Consider the following 24116-nt stretch of genomic DNA (forward strand, 5'->3'; position numbering starts at 1 on the left):
CCTACATATATTTTTACTTTTGTTACATTGTAACATCTTCAATAGTCTTCATAATCACTGCAGCATTACACACAATAGCCAAGATATAGAAACACCTAAGTTCTCCATCAACAGAAGAATGGACAAAGATATACATGTGTGTGTATACACACACACACACACACACTATATATATATATGATAGATAGATAGATAGATCATAGTCTGCAGTGTTTATAAATATAAACAGTGTTTATAAACACTGCAGACTATTATTCAGCCATGAGAAAGAAGGAAATCCTCCTATATGGGACAAGATGGATGGACTCTGAAATCACTTTTATGTTGGATGAAATAATTCAGACAGAGAAAGACAACTACTGAACAGTACCACTTATATATGGAATCTTAAAAAAAAAAAAAAAAGGCAAACTCACAGAAATAGAAGGTAAAAAGGTGACTGCCAGGGCTGACAAGCAGTGGAAATAGAGTTTGGTAAAAAGTTACAAATTTCCAGCTATAAGATGAATGAACTCTGAGGATCTCATGTATAACGTGGTGACTACAGTTGATAACACTATACTGTATACTGAAATTTGCTAAGAGAGGAGAACTTAAATGTTCTCACAAAATAGTAAAAAATAAATAAATTTATGAGGTAACAATTGTAATAAATAATTAACTAGATGGGGGAATCTTTTCACAATGTGTATGTATATCAAATCATCAAAATGTATACTTTTGTTGTTGTTAAAGTTTTTTTCCCCCCCGATAATTTCTACACCCAACATGGGGCTCCAACTCATGACCTTGAGATCAAGAGTTACATGCTATTCCACAACCCAGCCAGGATCCCCTACACTTTAAATCTTACAATTTTATTTGTCAATTATATCTCAATAAAACTGAACAAATTTAAAAATAAAATAAATGAAATAAAATAGTAACAGTTTTCCAGCTTATTAAAAATTCTGGGATATGGGGCACCTGGGTGGCTCAGTGGGTTAAAGCCTCTGCCTTCAGCTCAGGTCATGATCCCAGGGTCCTGGGATCGAGCCCCACATCGGGCTCTCTGCTCAGCCGAGAGCCTGCTTCCTCCTCTCTCTCTGCCTGCCTCTCCATGTACTTGTGATCTCTGCCTGTCAAATAAATAAATAAAATCTTTATAAAAAAAAAAAAAATTCTGGGATATAGGACCATTAAAAGACTGAAATTTAATCATGAGATTAGGAAATGCTTCCCTCTCAACAGCTTCCCACCACATCAACTGGCTCCAGGGCAATAAGAGCAGATTACAGATGAACAGTTTCAAGACACAGGAGTACACAGGGAAGCCCAAAGTCAAGATGGGAGTCAAAAACAAGGACACTTAAGGAATTTGGAGACTCTGAGACCTCCAGCTACAACATTAAACACAGCCCATCTCCTAGCCAGAATCATATAAAACCCCTTTATCTCAGTTCTTTTATAAGATACGTGTCCAGCTTTGGAAGAAAAAAAAATTGCAAAGCATATCAAAAAGCAAGAAAAAAACACGCTTGGAAGAGACAAAGTAATCATCAGGACAAGACTCAGATATAATACAGATGCTGGAATTATGAGAGGGAGTTTTAAATAACTATGATTAATATGCTAAACAGTTGAATGAAAAAAAAATAAGACAAAATTCAAGAATAAATGAGTTACATAAGCAGGCAAAGAGAAATTCCAAGAAAAAAAATCAAAAGGAAATGCTAGAATTCAAAACCACAGTAATAGAAATGAGGAATGCCTTTGAAAGGCACATTACACAAGCCAAGGAAAGAACCGGTGAACTTGAAGAGAGGTCAACAAAACTTCACTAACTGAAATGTGAAGAGAAAAAGAATGAAAAAAATAGAACATCCATCCAAGAGCTGTGGAACATCAAAAGCTATAATATATGCACAAGTAGAATACCAGAAGAACAGAGCAGAGGGAATATCTGAAGTAACAATGACCAAAAAATTCCAAAATTAATGACAGATCCAGGAAGCTCAGACAATACCAAGTGGGATAAATACCAACAAAACCACATCTAGTCATATCATATTTAAACTCCAGAAAACCAGGGGTGCCTGGGTGGTTCAGTGGGTTAAAGCCTCTGCTTTTGGCTCAGGTCATGACCCCAGGGTTCTGGGATGGAGCCCCCTATCGGGCTCTCTGCTCAGCAGGGAGCCTGCTTTTTCCTCTCTCTCTCTGTCTGCCTCTCTGCCTACCTGTGATCTCTGTCTGTCAAATAAATAAATAAAATCTTTTAAAAAAAATAAAACAAAATAAATTCCAGAAAACCAAAGACAAAGGGGAAAATCCTGAGAGAAGCAAAGAAGTGGGGAGTAGGGGGAAGCCTAGAGGGATGTGCCTCTTACCTACAAAGGAACAATGATAAGAATTACAAGAGACTTCTCAGAATCCATGCAAGCAAGAAGAGGGGAATTAAATACCTAAAACGTTGAAAGAAGCAGCCACCAACCTAGAATTAATGAAAAAAGATGCACCGAGGCATACATTTATATAATACTGAATAACAAGGATAAACTCTTACAAGCTTCCAGATGAAAGAACTGACTCACAAAGAGATGTATCCCAACTTCAGATTTCTCCTCTGCAGTGGTGAAAACAAAAAGACAATGCGATTATGAGAAAATAATTTCAATCTAGAAATCGTATGCACAAATAAACTGCCTTTCATATGACAGGCCCCAAACCAGATGTGTTCAAATGGGCAGTGCCTCAAGGGCTAAATCACCTATGTTACCTCCACAGAGAAAACACCGAGTAGGTACAAATAAACTGCTCAATAGTCTCAAGCAAGGGAAAGTTGAAGAGGAAGGGAAGGAGTGGGAAACAACAGATCTTGTAGGGATATACAGCTTCAACCAGATGGATAATATTAACATAATTTGAAATGTACAACATAGGGGCTCCTGGTGGCTGTCAGTTAAGCCTCCAACTCTTGACCTCAGCTCAGGTCTTAATCTCAGGGTTATGAGTTCAAGCCACCCTTTGGGCCCCACATTGGATGTGGAGCCTACTTGAAATGTACAATACAATGTTAGAAAAAAGGCGTCTTGAAATAGAAAAGACTCTCCATAGGGAAGAACCAATAATACACTGATAAATTAGCAAAATGAAGGAGTCTGGGTGAAGGGTAGGGTGGACTAAAGCTTTCTAAGGTCACCTAAGAGGGGCTGGAGGATTCAGATTCTGAAAAATGTACAATTAATAGCTAAAACTAGGGTATATATTTATGTTATACTCAAATATAATATTTAGCAAACTAAGATGGATATGTAAAACCAAATACATGGATTACTGCAGAAAATGTGAGGGATGTATTTCTTATCCAAGACAGACTAACATAATGGTCTAAAAAACCAAAAATGCTGACATTTGTTAATATAAAAAAAAAATCTCAAAGTGATAAAAATGGTGAAAAATGAAGGAATTAACAAAATTTTATAAGAAAATGCAAACAAAAGGGAAGCAAGCATGGCCTTAGTTACCTCAGATAAAGTAGAATTTACAGTCTTAACTTTCAATGGGGCAAAGGCAAATATCATGTAATAATAAATGGTAAAAATTAATCAAGGATTTTTTTTAACATTTTATTTATTTATGCATTTGGTGTAAGGATAAAGGTGGCACTGGGCCTGGTATGTTTCTAGAACAGCAAGAAAGCAAGTAAGGCTGGAGCAGATGGATCAAGGCGCTAAGAAGCAAGATCGGATCAAAAATGGGCCACAGGGGCGCCTGGGTGGCTCAGTGGGTAAAGCCTCTGCCTTTGGCTCAGGTCGTGATCCCAGAGTCCTGGGATCGAGTCCCACATCGGGCTCTCTGCTTGGCAGGGAGCCTGCTTCCTCTTCTCTCTCTGCCTGCCTCTCTGCCTAATTCTGATCTCCGTCTGCCAAATAAATAAATCAAATCTTTAAGAAAAAAAAAAATGGGCCACATAAACCACTGTAAGAACTTTGGCTTTTGCTCAAAGAAAAATGGAGATGTTGAACACAGGAGTGACATAAAATAACCTGACTCACATTCTACAAGGAGCATTCTGGATGCTGTGTTGAGGGGCCAGGGTTGAGAAGCAGCAAGACCTGCTCTGTGACTATTTCTGTAATCCAGACAAAACCAGACTCATTATTCTGGCCTGGTGAGATTAACTGTAGCAGAAAAGATCAGAAGAGGTCAGACCCTAGATATATTTTAGATATAGGGCCCCACGGTTTTCCTAACAAACAAGATACAGAGCATAAGAAAAAACAGGTCAAGGATCATCCCAAAGGGTCCGCTATTAAGGAGAAGGCACCAGAGCAAGTAGGTTTGGGAGGCAAAGCTCAGGAGGTCAGTTTTAGTCAAGGGGAGCTTGAGTCTATAAATATTCAAATGGAGATACAGATTGGACAGTGAGATAAACGCATCTCAAGTGCAGGAAGAGAAGGCTGATCACAGATTATCAGCAGATAAGAACAGACTAGATCATCAAGGGAGGGGCCTCTGACAAAGGAAGGACAGGACCAAGGACTGTGCTCTAGGGCACACCAACATTCAGAGATAGGAGGAAAAGAAGGAACCACCAAGTTAAGAGAGAGAGAAAGAATTATTAACAGACTGTGAAAGCCAAGTGAGTGAAGTGAATCAGAAGGAAAAAGTAACCAGTGGTGTCAAAAGTGGCTAAAAGAACAAGTAAGGGAGCCCAGGGTGGTACAGTTGGCTACACATCAGACTCTGGATTTCAGCTCAGGTCATGATCCCAGGGTCCTGGGACTGAGCCCCGAATCCCACATCCTCAGGCTGGCTGCTCAGCACACTCCCTGAGCCCACCTGTCTCCCACTTCCTCTGCCCCTCCCCCTGCTCACATGTTCCCACCTCCTCTTAAATAAATAAATAAATAAATAAATCTTTTTTTTTTTTTTTGAAGATTTTATTTATTTGACAGAGAGACAGCAAGAGGAAACACAAACAGGGGGAATGTGAGAGGGAGAGGCAGGCTTCCCACTGAGCATGGACTCAGTTCCATGACTGGAGTGGAAGGCTGATGCTTAACAACTGAGCCACCCAGGTGCCCCAATAAATAAATCTTTTAAAAAATAAGAACAAAAAAAAACGCAAGTAAGAAGACTGAGACTTTCACCATTGGATTCAGCAATGGAGGTCACTGCTGACCTTGACTAAAAATAATAAGGGACAGGAATAAGATTAAGGGTTTCAGTTCATATCAGGATGCTAAATTAACACCACTGTTGGTTCTCTTCCTAGAAGATCAGCCTAGGGGGAAATAGAGCCAGAAAGCAAAGCCAATGTGAGAAACCCTTTGTGTGACTCTTGTTATCGGAACTGGTGTGGGTGAACCATACTTGGCCCTGGAGAAAAAAAGCACCTACTGCCTACCTGGGATGACAAATGACAAACTGGGAAGAAACAACTGCAACTTTTATCGTGTCCTAAAGGACAATTTTCTTAATATAAAGAAATTAAACCTATAATTTAAAACTTCACATAAAGAAAATCCAGACTCAGGTGCCTGAGTTGCTCAGTGGGTTAAGCCTCTGCCTTCAGCTCAGGTCATGATCTCAGGGTCCTGGGATCGAGTCCCACATCGAGCTCTCTGCACAGCGGAGAGACTGCTTCCCCATCTCTCTCTGTCTGCCCCCCTCCCTGCCTGCCTCTCTCCCTACTTGTGATCTCTGTGTGTGTGTGTGTCAAATAAATAAAATAAAAATCTTTAAAAAAAGAAAATCCAGACCCGAGATAAATTCAGTTTTATAATTAAAGAATAAATAAATCCAGTCTACACAAACACCTCCAGACAACAGACAATGTGAAAATACTTAACAAGTTTTTTGAGGCCAATAGAAAATTGATATAAAACCTAACAAAGAGGGTCACCCGGGTGGCTCAGTGGGTTAAAGCCTCTGCCTTGGGCTCAGGTCATGGTCTCAGGGTCATGGGATCGAGGCCCACACCAGGATCTCTGTTCTGCAGGGAGCCTGTTTCCCCCTCTCTCTCTCTGCCTGCCTACTTGTAATCTCTGTCTGTCAGATAAATAAATAAAATATTTAAAAAAAAAAAAAAACTAACAAAGACATTACAAGAAAGGAAAATAACAGCCTCTCTCATGAACAAAGACAAAGACAAAAACTGTATGCAGTTTACCATAAAATATAATTAAAGTTGACAGAATATCAAGATCGGATTGGATTTCTTTTTTCCCCCCTGGAAAATAAGCTGGTTTAACATCTGAAAATCAATGCACAGGGGCATCTGAGAGGCTCAGTCGCTTAAGGGTCTGCCTTCAGCTCAGGTCATGATCCCAAGGTCCTGGGATCAAGCCTCACATCAGGCTCTCTGCTCAGGGGAGCCTGCTTCTGCCTCTCCCTCAGCTCATGCTCTGTCTCTCTCAAGTAAATAAATAAAATCTTAAAAAGAAACAAAATATTAACAGAATTACCTCAATCAAAAATGTTACTTCAATCACTATGTTAATATCAATCAACCCATTAAAAGAATAAAGGAGATTATAATATAATCATCTCAGTAATCAACACCCATTGGATGATAAAAACTTCCAGCAAGCTAGGAACAGAGGGAAACTGCCCAAAGTATATCTACCAAAAAACTTACAGCAAACATCAAACAAAATAATAAAATATTGAAAATCTTCCCTTGAGACTGGGAAGAAAACAGGCTGTACTATCCCTATTCTATAGTACTTTATAGCCCCTAGCTCAGCAATAAAGAGAGAAAATAAATAAATAAAAGTTTAAAATTGAATTAAAAAGTAAGAAATATTCATACAACACAGCTGTGTGGGTAGAAAATCCAAAATAATCTACAGATCAAATATAAAGGTTAATGAATGGTAAGGTCATTGCAAACAAGTTCAATATACAAAAACTGACTATATTTCTATGTATTAGCAACACCCAAATAAGGAGAAAAATTTTCAACTACCTAAAAATAAATCTAACAAAAAAACTATAAAATACATACATGGAGGGGCGCCTGGGTGGCTCAGTCGCTAAGCAACTGCCTTCAGCTTGGGTCATGATCCCAGGGTCCTAGGATGGAGTCCCACATTGGACTCCCTGCTCGGCAGGAGGCCTGCTTCTCCCTCTCCCACTCCCTCTGTTTGTGTTCTGCCAATTAAATAAATAAAATCTTAAAAAAAAAAAGATACATACATGGAATTTTATCAAACATTGCTGAGAAAAAGAAAACATAAGTAAGTGAACAGAAATGCCATGTTAATGCATTGAAAATTCAACTCTACATTAATATGACCAGTCTGGGGGTGCCTGGGTGGCTCAGTGGGTTAAAGCCTCCGCCTTCGGCTCAGGTCATGATCCCAGGGTCCTGGGATCGAGCCCCACATCGGGCTCCCTGCTCAGCAAGGAGGCTGTTTCCCTCTCTCTGCCTGCCTCTCTGCCTACTTGTGATCTTTGTCTGTCAAATAAATATATAAAATCTTTAAAATATATATATATATGACCAGTCTGCCAAATCAATCTCTAGATTCAATGCAATACCAAATTCCAGCAGTCCAGCAGGCAGGGTGGGGGGGTAAGAGGGGGGATAATCAGATTATTATAAAATTGATATGGTAATATAAAGAACTTGAAGTAGCCAAGGCAATTCTCGAAGAATGAAAGTAGAAAACTTATACCCACAGAAAACGAATAGTTTTTATAAAGCTACAATAATAAGGTAGGGTACTAGTGGCAGGAGGCTAGATAAAGAGACAACTGCAATAGAAATAAGAATCCAAAAAGGGAGTGCCCGGCTGGATCAGTCAGTTAAGACCAACTCTTGATTTCAACTCAGGTCATGATCTCAGGGTGGCGGGACATGCACAGGCCTCTGTGCTCAGCAAGGGGTCTGCTTCAGGATTCTTTCTCCCCTTGCCCCTCCCCCTGGTCTCTCTTCTCCCTGTCTCTGCTTCTCTAAAATAAATAAATAAATAGATTTTTTTTAAAAAAATCCAAAATAAATGCTCATATATGTGGCCACCTGATTTTCAACAATATTCTGTTGGGAAAGGAAGGCCTTAAATAAATGGTACTGCAGGAACTGGTTAGCCATAGCTCATGCCAAAAAAAAAAAAAGAGAGAGAGAGAGAAGAAAAAAGATATATATATAAAAATTCAAAATGATCATACACTTAGCGTGAAAGTAAATCAATTTGAGCTTTTAAAAGAAAACTCAGGAGAATTCCCTTACGACTTTTGGATAGGCAAAGATTTTTTTTTTTCAAACAGGCCACACAGAGCACTAACCATAAAGAAAAGATTGATAAACTGGACTTAATTAAATTCAGAACAAGTCTCGAAGATACCTGCAGTGCACATATCTGACAAAGGACTCATATCTAGAACATACAAAGAACTTCTATAAGTTAATACAGCAAAGACAAATTGTCAAAAAAAATTTTTTTTAAAGATTTTATTTATTTATTTGACAGACAAAGATCACAAGTAGGCAGAGAGGTAGGCAGAGAGAGGGGGAAGCAGGCTCCCCGCTGAGCAGAGAGCCCGATGTGGGGCTCGATCCCAGGAGCCTGGGATCATGACCTGAGCCAAAGGCAGAGGCTTTTTCCTCTGAGCCACCTAGGTGCCCCAACTGTCAAAATTTTTAATGGACAAGACTGAAACACACTTAAAAAAAAAAAAGATATCAAAATGGTCATTTAACATGAAAAGATGCTCCACATCATCGGTCTTCAGAGAAGTACAAAATAAAACCACAATGAGGGCGCCTGGGTGGCTCAGTGGGTTAAGCCGCTGCCTTCGGCTCAGGTCATGATCTCAGGGTCCTGGGATCGAGTCCCGCATTGGGCTCTCTGCTCAGCAGGGAGCCTGTTTCCTCCTCTCTCTCTCTCTCTGCCTGCCTCTCTGCCTACTTGTGATCTCTGTCAAATAAATACATAAAATCTTTAAAAAAAAAAAAAAAAACCACAATGAGATACTACACTCACCCACCAAATACCAAAAAAAAAAAAAAAAAAAAAAGAGAAAAAAAACTAAAAGAAAACCTCACAAATAATACCAAATGCCATCAAGTGTCAAGTGTTAATTAAGGCTATGGTGCAACAGGACTGGTGTATGGCAGCTGGGAGTGTCAAGTAGTGTAACTATTTTGTCAAACCATTTGGCAGAATCTGTCAAAGCCAAACATATACATCTTCTATGACCCACCGATTCCACTTCTAGGTTTATATCCTTCAGAATCAAGTGCATATATACACCAAAAGACATGTACAAAAGCCAGAATTAGAAGCAGCCCAAGTGCCTGGGTGGCTGAAAGGGTTAAGGGTCTGCCTTCTGCTCAGGTCATGATCCCAGGGTTCTGGGATCAGAGCATCAGTAGCCTGCTTCTCCCTCTGCCTCTCTCTCTGTCTCTCATAAATAAATAAATAAAATCTTTTAAAAAAAGAAAAAGAAACAGCCCACAAATCCATCCAGAACAGGATGGATAAACTGTGGTATAGTCACACAGGGGAGAAAAAACAAATTAATTCTACCCAGGGATGCTCTCACAGACCTAACACTGAATAAAAGAAGTCAGACCACAGACACCTGGGTGTCTCAGTTGGTTAAGCAGCTGCCTTCAGCTTATGTCATGATCCCAGGGTCCTGGGATCACCCCTCCTTGGGGCTCCCTGCTCCTCGGGGAGTCTGCTCCTCTATCTCTGACCCTCCCCACTGCTCATGCTTTCTCGCATGTACTCACTTCCTCTCTCAAATGAATAAATAAAAAATATTTATTAAAAAAAGGAAGAGATATTAACAACTTGAAAATAACAAGATTTAATCACCAACTGGATGTTTAGGTAGCAGGTAAAGGATGACACTTAAAACATGTTGTGTTTGGGGACGCCTGGGTGGCTCAGTTGGTTAAGCGGATGCTTTCAGCTCAGGTCAAGATCCCAGCATCCTGGGATTGAGTCCTGGGATCGGCTCCTTGCTCAGCAGGGAGCCTGCTTCTCTCTCTGTCTCTTCCTGCCACTCTGTCTGCATGTGCTCGCGATCTCTCTCTCTCTCTGACAAATAAATAAATAAAATCTTTAAAAAAACAAAACAAAAAAACCATGTTGTGTTTGTTACCTGGACAATGGGCTGGTTGGTGATAACATTTGGTAAGAGATAAAGAAAGGCAGCAGGGGGGCTGGCTATTAATAACAACTTTCTATTTGGATCTGTAGATGAGCTATAAAGAAATGTCCAGCAGAGTTGGCCATTAGGGTCCGGGGTAAGGGAATGGTCTGGACTAGAGACCAGATTCAAGCATCCCAGCAAATGGCACATCCCCAGAAGTCTGAAGAGATTCGCCAACAAGACCTGGAGAGTGAGCACAACAGGAAATCAGTAATGGACACTGTGGAAGAAACAATAATAAGAGGCAAGAAGAGGAGGAAGACACTGTGGAAAATACAGAAAAGAAATAATCACAGGGGGAGGAATAGACTAGAAACCAACCAAGAAGACTCTCTACGAGGGGCGCCCGAGTGGCGCAGTGGGTTAAAGCTTCTGCCTTCAGCTCAGGTCATAATCCCCAGGGTCCTAGAATCGAGCCCCGCATCAGGCTCTCTGCTCAGCAGGAAGTCTGCTTCCTTTCCTCTGTCTCTGCCTGCCTCTCTGCCTACTTGTCTGTCAAATAAATAAAATCTTAAAAAAAAAAAAAAAAAAAAAAAAGACTTTCTAGGAGAGACTGGACATGGGCACCAAAATTGGACAGAATGCTCAATTCACTGAACTCAAGGTAATTTAAGTACTAAAGTATCCATGACATTTGCCATAATAAGATCTCCATTGCCTCTTACCAGACAGACCCAACAAGTGATTTGAAACATGAAAGGGAAATGGGGACATATTTGCTAGAAAACACAACTTTAATCCATCTGCTGCACAATCTATTTATAATATTAAAGGAGATTATCTATATCTATCTATCTAACTATTTATCTATATTATTCATTCTTCCTTGGAGACATGGTTCTATGCCTGGATCAAGTGGGATCATTAGAAAGAAGTCTATGGGACCATGGTGGCACTTGGGCCTATAGAAACCTGGATTGACTGAATTCTCCTTCAACACAGTGTGCCCTGCTTCCCTTGAGGAGCAATTATAGGCAGCAGGCTATATTGATTTCCCCTAATCCCTGAGAGATTATTTACTGTTACCTACAGGAAAATCAGAACAGGAACATTTTTTAGAACTCTTACTTCGCATGAGGAATTACCACTACAATTTAAGAGCCAGTTCAAATCATGCAACAAAGAATGTCTTTCAGAAAAGTCAGACAAATTTAGGAGCACCTGGTTGGCTCAGTCACTGGAGCATATGATTCTTGATCTCAGGGTTATGAGTTCAAGTCCCACGCTGGGTGTGGAGCCTACTTTCAAAAAAATAAAAATAAGAATAAAGCGGTGCCTGGGTGCCTCAGTAGGTTGAGCGTCTCTTATTTCCGCTGGAGTCATGACCTCAGTGGTGGGAATAAGCCCTGAGTCAGGCACCTCACAGAGTCTGCTTGAGATTCTCCCCCTACTTATCTTCCCCACTCTGCTCCTCCCCTCAGCACATGCACTCTCTTTCTCTAAAGTAAATAAACAAAATCTTGGGGGTGGGGGGTACCATACAAAAGAAAAATCAAACTTGGCTGTAATATCATAAAACCTGCGTATTTCTGCATACCACTTAGTCCTGATATTGATGCACTCCTGGATATTTTCTCTGAAGCTGATTTTCATCTATTTCTGTATTTCTATTTTAACCTATTGACCCTTGAAAGCCTCAGACAGTCACAGTAAACAAAACAGGGAGAAGAACAATAAACAACTCACCTGAGATCTATTCATTTTCTATGGAACTAGGATACATGCAGGGAACTACAAAGGTGGAGCTAGGCGAGAAGAAAGAAAGAATAATCACAAGAGATCTGACCTGCCTCATACCTCCTGGATTCTTCCGCCTATAAAACTCCACCTCACTAGCTGGAAAAAACGCCCTCCTGTTAGAGAACATCCTTTGGTCCTTACCTACCTTTGCGGTAGTTTCTCAGTCTTTTGAGAGAAACTCGTTTTGACTTAACTGTGCCTGAAAATCGGACTATTGGTTAGGCCACAAATGAACAGGATAACCTCTCTAGCTCCGTGTTTTTCATCTTTCATTGCGAGCAGAAACAGGTAATTCAGGAAGTTCTGTCCGGCACTACTTTCTGCGTCTGTGAAACCAGAAAGGCGGAAGCAACCACTTGTCTCAGTGCTAGATGTGGCTCTGAAAACAGCGGAGGCTCTGAAAGAAGTCAAAGGCTGTTAGGGAGGTCTGAGAAAGAATTTTCCTGGTGGTAGATGGTTCTTTCTTTCCCCCAGGCCATTCTCTCTCAGACCCTCAAATGAAGGGACTTGTCCTTGGCAGGCCTGCCTTAGCCCCAGCTCACCCAGCTCGCCTCTCCCAAAGCTCGGCTCCGACCTCGGGCTGTCAGCAGTTTGAAGAATGGCTTGCAGAACACAAGGATCCCATATTACTACTAGCAGCGTGAATCTAGCGTCCGCTCTATCTCAGCCTCCTCCTCCTCTGCTCTGAAGCCCTGGTGGGAGGTCGCCATTCAGACTGGCCATCTGCCAGGTGGGATTCCGCTTTACTTTAGGAGTTGGTTTGTTCCTAGGAAGCAGGACTGGAACGGCCAAAACCATTTAGTTGTAACCTACCATAAGGGTCTTAAATCTTGGAACTCCCTGTACCCCGGAATCTTGGGCTGGGCATTCAAAACACCCAAACCAGGACCACTGAGGACACACAGGCTGGACAGTTCAGACCAGGCCCGTAACCAACCATTATGAAGTGTGACCCAAGAAGCCCACAGAGACGCCAAGAATCCCAGAAATACAAATGTCCCACGACAAAGCGGATTCCACATTATACTCGACGACAATGCCCCCTGGCTCAGTGCTGGGTGGGCTACGACGCCGGATTTAGGGACAACCCTTTTTTTTTTGAAAGAGGCGACAGCTGTGGATGTGCCTCCTAGCGCCGCCTCCGCCGGCTGCGCGGTCTGAGGCGCTCGCTGGCCTGTCTTGACTCTCCGTTTCCTAATCTGTTAAAGCAGAACGGTGGAGACTCCCTGCAACAATCCCTGAGCGCGCGGCGGACTCCGAACAGAAGCCGCCTACACTGTCAAGCCTGCGAACCCCCAGGCCCCGATAGGCGAACAAAGCTCGCGCCGCGATCCGCCCGCCCGGGTAGCTCTGTCGGGTTGGGACCTGAGGCCCAAGGCCCGCCCTTCCGCAGGCGCAGCTCGTTTTCAACACGGGCGGCGCCCCAACGGCGCTACAGTACCGGTCTCGCCCAGGGCAGGGCCCTGCGTGGGCGGCGCATGCGCCGAAACGCTCGCCCCCGGGCTCCCGCGCTACGCAAACCCGGGACCAGGAGGGGCGTTTCCCGTCAGGCCCCGCGGCAGGAGGCCCGCCCGGGAGAGGGCGGTGGGGCCGGAGCTGCGTCGGGGAGAACCGCCAGGGGGCGTGAGGCCGACTTTCAGCTTCGCAGACTGACCGGGAGGGAACGATCGAGAAAAATACAGGCAGTGCGAACATTAAAAAAGAAAACAAGCCCGTAACCGCAGAGCTTTTCCTACCACAGAGCTGGTGGTGTCGGCAGTAGTCGTAATGATAATAAAATATGATAGTGCCAGCTTCTCAAAATTGCTTGTAATGCATAAAAATTATAGATGAATAAAAATACACACAAACTAAAAGAAAACGACTACCACACGCAGCCCGATCTCCCGTGGATGACTGTACACAATCTTTATACAAATGCATTTTAAGGGCATTATACAAATGCATTTTAAGGGTGTGACTATTATAGCATGTTTTCAGTGAAGAATATAAACATTTTCTCGGTCAATATATGTCCCGGCTCTTACTGATAATTTCAAATAGAAAATTTGAAAGAATTCAATGAGCACACATAAACACCTCACCTAGAGTCAACAGCTGTTATATTTTGCCAGGTTTATTTTATCTATCTAAATGTATAGTCAGTCATTTATGATGACACTTCAGCCCTGAATATGTCATCATTGATCTTCTAAGATTAAGGACATACTCCTACATGATCACAATAACATTACCACACCTATAAAACTGAACAGTAATTCCATAAAAACCTTCTAGTATCAACTCCATATTCATATTTCCCCAACTGTTTCAAAATGTCTACTACAAAGATTTTGTTAAGTTTTTTGAAGTTGGTTTTTTTTTTTTAAACCAGGATTCTGGGAGGCCTGAGTGGCTCAGTCAGTTGAGCAGCTGCCTTTGGCTCAGATCATGATCCTGGGATCCTGGGGTTCTGGGATCCTGAGGATCTAGTCCCACGCGGTGAGCTCCCTGCTCAGTGGGAATCCGCTTCTCTCCTTCTGCCTGCTGCTCCCTCTGCTTGTGTGCCTCTCTCTCTCTGTCTAAAAAATAAATAAAGTATTTAAAATAAGTAAATAAATAAGTAAAATAAAAACCAGGATTCAACAAATCCCAAAACAATAAAACCCACACATTATAGTACATAGTAGTGATGTAAGGAATGGGTAAGTGAAAACAAGGCAAGATTTACTCTCTAGATAATGGAGTACTTATTTTCCCACTGGAATAAGTGTAGTAAGTGCATTCTTACTACAAAAGAGCATAAATCTACCAATAGGATAGAGAAATTTTGTTTTAATTCTGCTTCCTATTTTCTGGGACCAAGTCCCACATCTGGCTCCTTGCTCAGTCGAAGGCCTGGTTCTCCCTCTGCCTGCTGCTTCCCCTGCTTGTGTTAGCTCAAGCTTTCTCTCTGACAAATAAATAAATAAAATCTTTAAAAAATAATAAAAATAAAAGTTCCATTCCAAAGTTATCAATTTTCAGGCATGTTTTACAGCACAAGTATGAATACCACTCCTGAGTAAATATTTGGGTTAGTTGGTTTTAAAAAAAGATTTGTATTTCAGCAACACTGAATATTAGAGTGGCAGCACAAGTCTGCAGATCATTCACAAAAGGAATGTTTCAAAGCACACAAACAGCACTTATACGAGACTGACACATGATAGTCAAATTTTGTGTGATTAAGGTGAAGGGGATTATGCATAGTAATAACAAATACTGACCTCAAGTTACTGTTTAAGACAATTTTAAGGGCGCCTGGGTGGCTCAGTGGGTTAAGCCGCTGCCTTCGGCTCAGGTCACGATCTCAGGGTCCTGGGATCGAGTCCCGCATGGGGCTCTCTGCTCAGCAGGGAGCCGACTTCCCTCTCTCTCTCTCTGCCTGCCTCTCCATCTACTTGTGATTTCTCTCTGTCAAATAAATAAATAAAATCTTTAAAAAAAAAAAAAAGACAATTTTAAAATTCTATGACTCCCAACAATTTTTTAAAATATTGAGAATCGCATTATTTCAAACTTTGCATATAACATACAACTTTTCAAGTATTTATTCACATTATTTTAAATTTGCACAATTTAAATTCCCATAAAATGTGACAGCACTGCATTCAACAGGCAGTCCTCTGCACGGTTCACATATGCATGAATTTCAGTCACCATGGTTTAGTTAAAAAATACCAGGACCCCAACAACATGATTCAAACTTCAGTTACCACTTTATATTAACTGTCAGTAATCACATAAAGTACAAACAGCTGCTAGCTCTTTGGTCTACAAATCACTACACTAATAATGGCTACACATCATGATCAGTGACAAGTCCCATCTCTCCTTTCAAAGTCTGTTGGTCACCAGTCACTGCAAATCTGTTCCTCAATTCACACAGGGACAGCAACAGTTGTAGTTGTGTGGGCTCTTTGTCTCCCGTTGGTAAACTGTTTTAGCTCCTGAGAATTGCAGAATTGTGAGCACATAAGGATTCTGCCCAAACCTCTCCTGAGAGACAAATTCTAGCATGGCTTCTACCAACATAAGGCTGTGTCCTTATGATTACCCCAACCACTCCCATGCCCACCCTCCCCCCACACACACACCTTGCTTGTCAGACAAACACAGACAGACACACACAGACACACACACCATTAAAATGTCAGCCCAAAAAAACTCAACTCCGCCAGAATTTGCTGTTTGTGCCAGCCAACAGGGAGGATAGGCCGCTGACTTCCCTTAGAGTGTTCACTGTGAATTCTTCCTCTGTCCCTTTGAGATGTACATGTATCTCCTACAACTCAGACATAGCTCTGTCAAGGACCTGAAAACCAGATCCTTGAAATGAAATGTATTCCTCGGGAAGGATAGGGCCTGTGTCTTTCAGTCTCTGTGGGAGGAAAGAATTCTAATTTCGATAATTACAGATGCCGCTGACCTAATTGCATTTGTCTTTTTTATTTTTTTTTAGAGAGAGCAGGCTCTCAAGTGGGGGAGCAGCAGAGGGAGAATCTTAGGCAGGTTCCAGGCACAAGGTAGAGCCCCAGGTGGGGCTCGATCTCAGGACCCTGAAATCATGACCTGAGCCAAAACCAAGAGTTGGATGCTTGACTGGCTGAGCCACCCAGGCGCTCTGCATTTCTACTTTTTAATATTTCACTTTTCTGAGTCTCTCCTTGCTCCCCACCACATTCTCCTTTTAAAATATCCTATCACCTCTGCAAAATTAGAATGGAGCTCAACTCTTTCCCCTACTGTCAGTAGTTACTGGATAGAATCTATTTTCACAGCCTTAACTAATGTCCAGCTGTGTTTATCTTTGATACCCTGAAGAAATGAGATGGATTCCCCACCCCAAGTTTGGTTTGGACGTTAAAACGGATGGCACTCTACATTTTTTAAGTTTATTATTAATATTTATTATTTATTTATTTATTTTTAAATTTAGGTTTATTATTCATATAATGGGGCTTTGTGGAGTGAATAGGGATAGTTACCACTCAATCCAAAAATGGCTTGTGAGAGCTTGGAAAAGACTGGCTTAAGGGTTTTATTGTAATTAAGGGGTGGCTGGAGCTGGGGCTTCTGTGACTTGAACTTCCCTCCAGAGTCAGAGGGGAGCACATGGGTTTTCTCATCTGCTTGCTGTGACACAGGGCAGAGGGAGAAGAAAGGGGTAGAGCTGGAAGCTGTCATCAATCCAGGGTTAAATACAGAGTCAAACTATTATACAAACTCAAATGGCATTTTTAAAAAAATTAGATAACTAAGGGGGAATCGGCCAATGAAGATAAAATTACAACAAAGACAGCGGAAGTTACAATGCTGGAAGTGAAACTCAGATCGAACTTAGAGCTCCAGAAGCAATAGCTGGCCAAGGAGTATCAACACTGTCACCAATTTAAGAGGCTCTAGATTTACAGCCCGAGGAACCTGCAGAAGGGGAACTCGACAGAACTGACGGAAATGACAAAAGGGATGAAGTCCTAAGGAAGTGATGCTGTTTCTCTGTTTTGTTTCTTTCAGTCACTGTGTTAGTCTTCTATCAACTCAATATATTGATGTCCAGCAAAATGCTTGTGCACATACGAAAATAGTGAGACAAGTGTCCCTTTGCAATTTAGTTCTTAGGAAATTGCTACAGAGACGCCTGGGTGGCTCAGTCGGTTAAACATCTGCCTTCGGTCATGGTCCCAGCGTCCCGGGATCAAGTCCCGCATCAGGCTTCTTGCTCAGTGGAGAGCCTGCTTCTCCATCTGCCTTCCATTGTCCCTACTTGTGCTCTCTCTCTCACACACACCAAATAAATAATCCTTAAAAAAAAAAAAAAAAAAAGGACAGCTTTTTAAAAAAAGGGAAATTGCTACAATCACAGATTTGCAGGCATTTATTATTTGTTTTACTAGTTATTTGTTACTTGTTACATAACGAATAACCCGTAATCTGGTGGCTTAAATTAAAAAATGTTTATTATCTCACACCACTTCTGAGAGTCAGGAGTAGCTCATCTCTATAGTTCTGTCTCAGGCTTTCTCTTGAGGTGGCACCACAGCTTGATCAGCCAGGCTGCAGCCACCTGAAGGCTTGGCCAGGGCTGAAGGATCAGCTTCCAGGATGACACAACACATGGCTATTGGCAGGCGCCTCACTTCCTGGCCTTGGGAGCGTCTCAACATGGCAACGGGCTTCCCTCAGGACAACCAGTCTGAGGCGGGTGGGGAGAGAACGAGAGACAGAAGACATAGTGTCCTTCAGAAACTTGCCCCAGAAGTGACATGCCGGGACGCCTGGGTGGCTCAGTTGGTTGGACAACTGCCTTCAGCTCAGGTCATGAACCTGGAGTTTCGGGATCGAGTTCCACATCGGGCTCCCAGCTCCAAGGGGAGTCTGCGTCTCCCTCTGACCTTCTCCTTGTTCATGCTCTCTCTCACTGTCTCTCTCTCAAATAAATAAAATCTTAAAAAAAAAAAAAAAAGAAGTGACATGCCACTTCTGCTGCATTCTATTGATGGCACAGGCAACCCTCACACAATGTGGGAGGGGACTATACAAAGAGGTGAATCTGGGGGCAGGATTACTGAGAGTGACAAATTCCCAGAAGGAAGGAGAGTGTGATGTCCTCCATAGAAGGCAAACAGGGCCGTGTGTGTGTGTGTGTGTGTGTGTGTGTGTGTGTGTGTGTGTGTGAAGTTCTTCACACCCACCCATATTTCTCTTATTTCTCTTCTGGATGTTCTTCTGCATTTTTTCTTCCATTTTTCAACTCTTCCCTTGTATTCTGGTTTTCTCTTTGTAGCTTAAAAAATGGTTCAGGGGTGCCTAGGGGCCTCCATCAGGTAAGCTTTCAACTCTTGATTCCAGCTTGGGTCCTGATCTCGGGGTTTTGAGATAGGGCCCTGCCTCAGATAGTGGGGAGTCAGCTTGAGATTCTCTCTCTCCCTGCTCGCACGCTCTAAAAATATTTTAAAGAAATGGTTAAGATGATAAATATTGCAGGGCACCTGGGTGGCTCAGTCGGTTAAGAGGCTGCCTTCAGCTCAGGTCATGATCCCCAGGTCCTACAATGGAGCCCCGCATCTGGCTCCCTGCTCGGTGAAGAGCCTGCTTCTCCCTCTGGGCCTCTGCCTGCCACTCTGCCTACTTGTGCTCTCTCTCTCTCGCTCAAATAAATAAAATATTTTTTAAAAAAAAAAGATAAATTTTGCTGTGTATATTGGCACCTGGCTGGCTCAGTTGGTAGAGTGTGAGGCTCCTGATCTCATGGTCCAGAGTTCAAGCCCCACATTGGGTGTGAGACCTACTTAAAAAATAGTAAAGTAAAATCCCTTTTTAAAAAGGTAAAAAAGGAGGTGCCTGGGTGACTCAGTGGGTTAAGCCTCTGCCTTTGGCTCAGGTGTGATCTCAGGGTCCTGGAATCGAGCCCTGCATCTGGCTTTCTGCTCAGCAGGAAGCTCTCTTCCCCCTCACTCTCTGCCTGCCTCTCTGCCTTCTTGTGATCTCTGTCAAATAAATAAAATCTTTTTTTAAAAAGGCAAAAAAATTTAAGAGACTGTAATGATTAAAGATTTTTTAATCTGACAGGGATCTCTGGTTTCAAAAATTTCCAGAGATATTATCAAGATTTTTTTTTTCCAGATACTTTACTCAGAATGCATTAAGAATGTCCCAGATTCAGTAAATTCCTCTGGAGATAAAGGTGAACTACTATTGTTCTGACTGCTCCCCATGCCCAAAGGTGGAGATTAACACTGAGACATGTACAAATGCTCTTCCTTCTCACCCTTTCACATTCCTGGTTTTTTTTTTTTTTTTAAAGGTGGAGGAAGGGGATCTAGCAAGAATAGGGCATTGGGATAAAACTAAATCCATACATTCATTCAGTAATTAATTATCATGACCCAGAATACCTCTTTCTCTTCTGTGAAATACTCTTTCTTCCCTAATCTCATTCCCTTTCACCATTTTAGACCTGGCAGTGCTGTAGTTCAGTAGAAATATAATGAGATGGGGTGCTCAGTTGGTTGAGCTCAGGTGGCTCAGTTGGTTGAGCATCTGACTCTTGGTTTCATATCTGACTTGGTTTTGGCTCAGGTCATGATCTCAGAGTCAGGTCATGATCACAGGGTTGTGGGATGGAGTCGAGCATTGGGGTCTGCCCTTAGCTCAGAGTCTGCTTGAGATTCTGTCCCCCTTCTTCTCCCTTCCCCTCTGGTCCTCCCCACTGGTCACATACTCTCTTTTTGTCTAAAAATTACAAATGTTTTTAATTTTTAAAAAAGAAATATAATGAGAATCATATATGTAATTTTAAATTTTATTTAAAATAAGAAACAGGTGAAATTAACTTCAATAACATTTTTTAAATATTCAAAATATTATTTCCACATGTAATCAATACAAAAATTATCAAGGTACATTTTTTATTACAAAGAGTTTTATGCCTCTGATATTTATTTCACACACTTTCATCCATTTGGATTTTATAAGTCCCTTATTCTTAGCATGCTATCGTCCTCCTCCTCTGAGAACCAGTACAGTTTTTACTTGAGATGCAGGAACACTTTTCTAATACTCCACTCCTCTTTCATCCTACCACTAATTAGTAGGCATTATAAACTCTCCAATAATAAAACGATGTGAAATTTGAAACTGACAGTGCTTTTCCGAATAGATTGCTAATATGATCAGCACAGTGAAAGTGTTGTCAATCAATTTCCAGATGAGGAAATGGAGACAATACAATGAAGCTTTTTTTTTTTTTTTTGTACTAAGTCTTCAATATCTGGTGTGTATTTCACACTTAAGAGCATCTCAATTCAATTGCTAAATTTTCATCAGAAATATTTTATCTGGGGTGCCTGGGTGGCTCAGTCGTTGAGCCTCTGCCTTTGGCTCAGGTCATGATCCCAGGGTCCTGGGATTGAACCCCAAATTGGGCTGCCTCCTCAGCGGGAAGCCTGCTTCTCTCTCTCCCACTACCCAGCTTGTATTCCGTCTCTCCTTGCCTCTCTCTCTGTCAAATAAATAAAATTTAAAAAGAAAAGAAATATTTTATCTGTATTTAGATTTCATAAAATTTACTATTTATTTTTATTATTTTTATTTTTTTAAAGTTTTTATTTCTTTATTTGACAAAGAGGGATCACAAGTAGGCAGAGAGGCAGAGAGAGAGAGAGAGGAGGAAGCAGGCTCCCCACCAAGCAGAGAGCCCGACGCGGGGCTCGATCTCAGGACCCCGAGATCATGACCCAAGCAGAAGGCAGAGGCTTAACCCACTGAGCCACCCAGGTGCCCCCAAATTTACTATTTTTAAAAAAGATTTTATTTATTTGACAGAATGAGAGCACAAGCAGGCAGAGTGTGAGGGAGGAGCAGGCTCCCTGCTGAGCATGGAGACAGATGCAGGACTCAATCCCAGGACTCTGGGATCACAACCTGAGCCGAACGCAGATGCCCAACAAGCTGAGCCACACAGAAGCCCCTAAAATTTACTACTGAAAAAATATTTATATACCAAATCATTCCAGGCACATTTAAAAGTTTTCCGTAATACCAGTAACTAAATTAAGTATCTGTATTTTTTCCCCAAATATCTATATTTAATACACACTTACATTAAAATTAAAAGGAGGGATACCTGGGTGGCTCAGTTGGTTAAGCCCTCGACTCTTGGTTTCTGCTCAGGTCATGATCTCATGGGTCGTGGGATCGAGCCCCTTAGCCTTGGGCTCCATGTTCGGCAGAGTCTGCTTGAAAGATTCTCTCCCTCTGCCCCTCCCCCTGAGCATGCTCACTCTCTCCTTCAAAATAAAAAAAATAAATAAATCTTTAAAAAACTAAAAGGAAAAATTCAGGTTTTTTGTTTTTAAGATTTTATTTATTTAACAGAGAGAGACACTGAGCAGGGGAAGTGGGAAAGGGAGAAGCCGGCCTCCCAACAAGCAGGGAGCCCCAAGAGGGCCCTGATCCAGGACCTTGGGATCATGATCTGAGACAAAAGCAGATACTTAACGACTGAGCCTCCCAGGCATCGGGAAAAATTCGGTTCTTTAGTCACAACAGCCACATTTCAAGTGCTCAACAGCCACATGTGGCTTCGTATCAGACAGGGCAGTTTTAGGCAAACATTCTTTTTAAGGAATTCTTTTGTGAGAATCCCAATTCGTGTTTCCACAAGATTTGTATTTATCTCTTCATTATACTTAGATTTCATTATGTGTGTGAGGGGTTTTATATCTTTTTTTTTTGGAATTAGGCTCTGTGATGTTAAAAAAGGTATCACTCTTAGTCATCTTTCTATTTCCAGGGCCTGGCACCATTCCTGACCAAAACAGGGGCTCGGGCAAGTTGTTACATTTAGTAAACAAACTAGTACTGTAGTGAGTTTAATTGCAGCCTCCCAAAAGGATTATGTCCAAGTCCTAATCCCTGGAACGTGTGAAGGTGACCTTATTTGGAATAAGGTTCTTTGCAGGTATAATTAAAGAATCTCACGATGAGATCATCCTGGATTAGGATGGGCCCTAAATCCAATGACGGGTGTCCTTATAAGACACAGAAAAGGAGCTGTACCGAGATAACATAGAAGAAAAAGCCATGTGAAGATGGTAGCAGAAATGGTAGGGCAGCCACCAACCGAGGAACACCAAGGACTGCCGGAAGCCATGAAAAGCTAGGAGAGGGGACTGGCATGGAGCCCCTCTCAGAAACACCAGATAGAGTCGATTTTACCAACCCCTTCTGGCTTCTATAGACCTGTGAGAGAATTTCTGTTTAAAGCTACCACATTTGTGGCAATTTGTACAGCAGCCTTAAGAAAATAGTAGTATCATGGCCACAGATTACAATCACGGCGGGAGGCAGACCTCTCACAGGAGCACCTGAGCTGCTAAAGCACCTCCCCGGATTTTATTAATAACCAAAGAGGGTTCTTGTGACTGGAATATAGAAAATACACCAGAAGACTCTGAACATGATTTTAGAACAGGACCAGGGAGATAATACACTCTTGTAACAGAACTAAAGATTTCTGATAGCCCGATGCAACATTTTACTAATGATTTAACATGAAGAGAACCCCATCAAATTAAATCTGGTAACCAAGAGGCGCCTGGGTGGCTCAGTGGGTTAAAGCATCTGCCTTCAGCTCGGGTCATGGTCCCGGGGTCCTGGGATCGGGCCTCGCATTGGCCTCTCTGCTCCGCAGGGAGCCTGCTTTCTCCTCTCTCTCTGTCTGCCTCTCTGCCTACTTGTGATCTCTGCCTGTCAAATAAATAAATAAAATCTTAAAAAAAAAAAATCTAGGGACGCCTGGGTGGCTCAGTGGGTTAAGCCTCTGCCTTCGGCTCAGGTCATGGTCCCAGGGTCCTGGGATCGGCCCCGCATCGGGCTCTCTGCTCAGCAGGGAGCCTGCTTCCTCCTCTTTCTCTGCCTGCCTCTCTGCCTACTTGTGATCTCTGTCTGTCTGTCAAATAAATAAATAAAATCTTAAAAAAAAAAAACAAAACCTACATTAAAAAAAAAAAAAAATCTGGTAACCAAATAAAATCTCAAAAAAAAAAAAAAAACCTACCTAGACTTTTTTACACAATGAGTCTTTTTTTAATCCATTCTGATCATTTCAGTTGTTTAATTGGTTTGTTTTTATACCATTTCTATTTCATGCCAAAAAGAATTTAACACAGCAGGCCTGAACCTGCTAACCTTATCAAGGCCTGCTTGCAAGGCTGGTCCCTGGCTGGCATCTGAGAACTGGCCTGGTAAACAGTTGCCTACACTCATACAAAACTTTCCCTAAATGGTAAGAGTGGCCCACGGCACTTAAACTGACAAACAAAATGTATGCCGGACACCTGCTTTCCTTCGGAGCATCTGGAATTTCAGCGACTGGCACGGTAATGCCAGCAATGTGTGCCTCCGTGACTCCTGAGGAAGAACGTGAATTCCTAGCCTCTGGTGAGCGTCCCTCGTAGACAGCGCTTCACAAAAGTTGTTGCTACTTGTTGCTGGGGGAATTCAGTGCATCCTGTCTCACTCCAGTAAGGGGAGTCTGGGAAGCTCAGGTCTGGTTTCTTTTAGATATCACCCCATGAGCCTTTTTCCCTCTGGTGAGTCTGCTTTGGGTCCTTATAATGTAATAAATCTTAGCCACAAGGATAACTATATCCTGAGTCCTATGAATCTTTCTGCGAAAGATAATTTAACTTGGTAAT

At 42.0% G+C, this 24116-nt stretch overlaps 1 protein-coding gene across 15 annotated transcripts in view; it reads right to left on the reverse strand.

Moving 5' to 3' along the window:
- Positions 1-24116, reverse strand: part of LOC116573641 — an 84888-nt gene that overhangs the window by 51365 nt on the left and 9407 nt on the right. For 8 of the 15 annotated variants that reach the window (XR_004278905.1, XR_004278906.1, XR_004278904.1 and 5 more), the window contains exon 2: positions 11839-11897. Coding sequence is in view for 12 of the 15 variants with exons in the window: in XM_032313846.1 (XP_032169737.1) it covers positions 11865-11897 (33 nt within the window). In the remaining 3 variants the exon portion in view is untranslated. Of the gene's footprint in view, positions 1-2279; positions 2603-11371; positions 11391-11838; positions 11898-14417; positions 14454-17776; positions 18110-18324; positions 18361-21667; positions 21705-23357; positions 23369-24116 lie in introns of those variants that run through there. The other 7 variants (XM_032313851.1, XM_032313849.1, XM_032313841.1 and 4 more) reach the window with 7 other exon arrangements.

The sequence above is a fragment of the Mustela erminea genome, chromosome 14 (assembly GCF_009829155.1).
Source record: "Mustela erminea isolate mMusErm1 chromosome 14, mMusErm1.Pri, whole genome shotgun sequence".
Taxonomy (NCBI): Eukaryota; Metazoa; Chordata; class Mammalia; order Carnivora; family Mustelidae; genus Mustela; species Mustela erminea.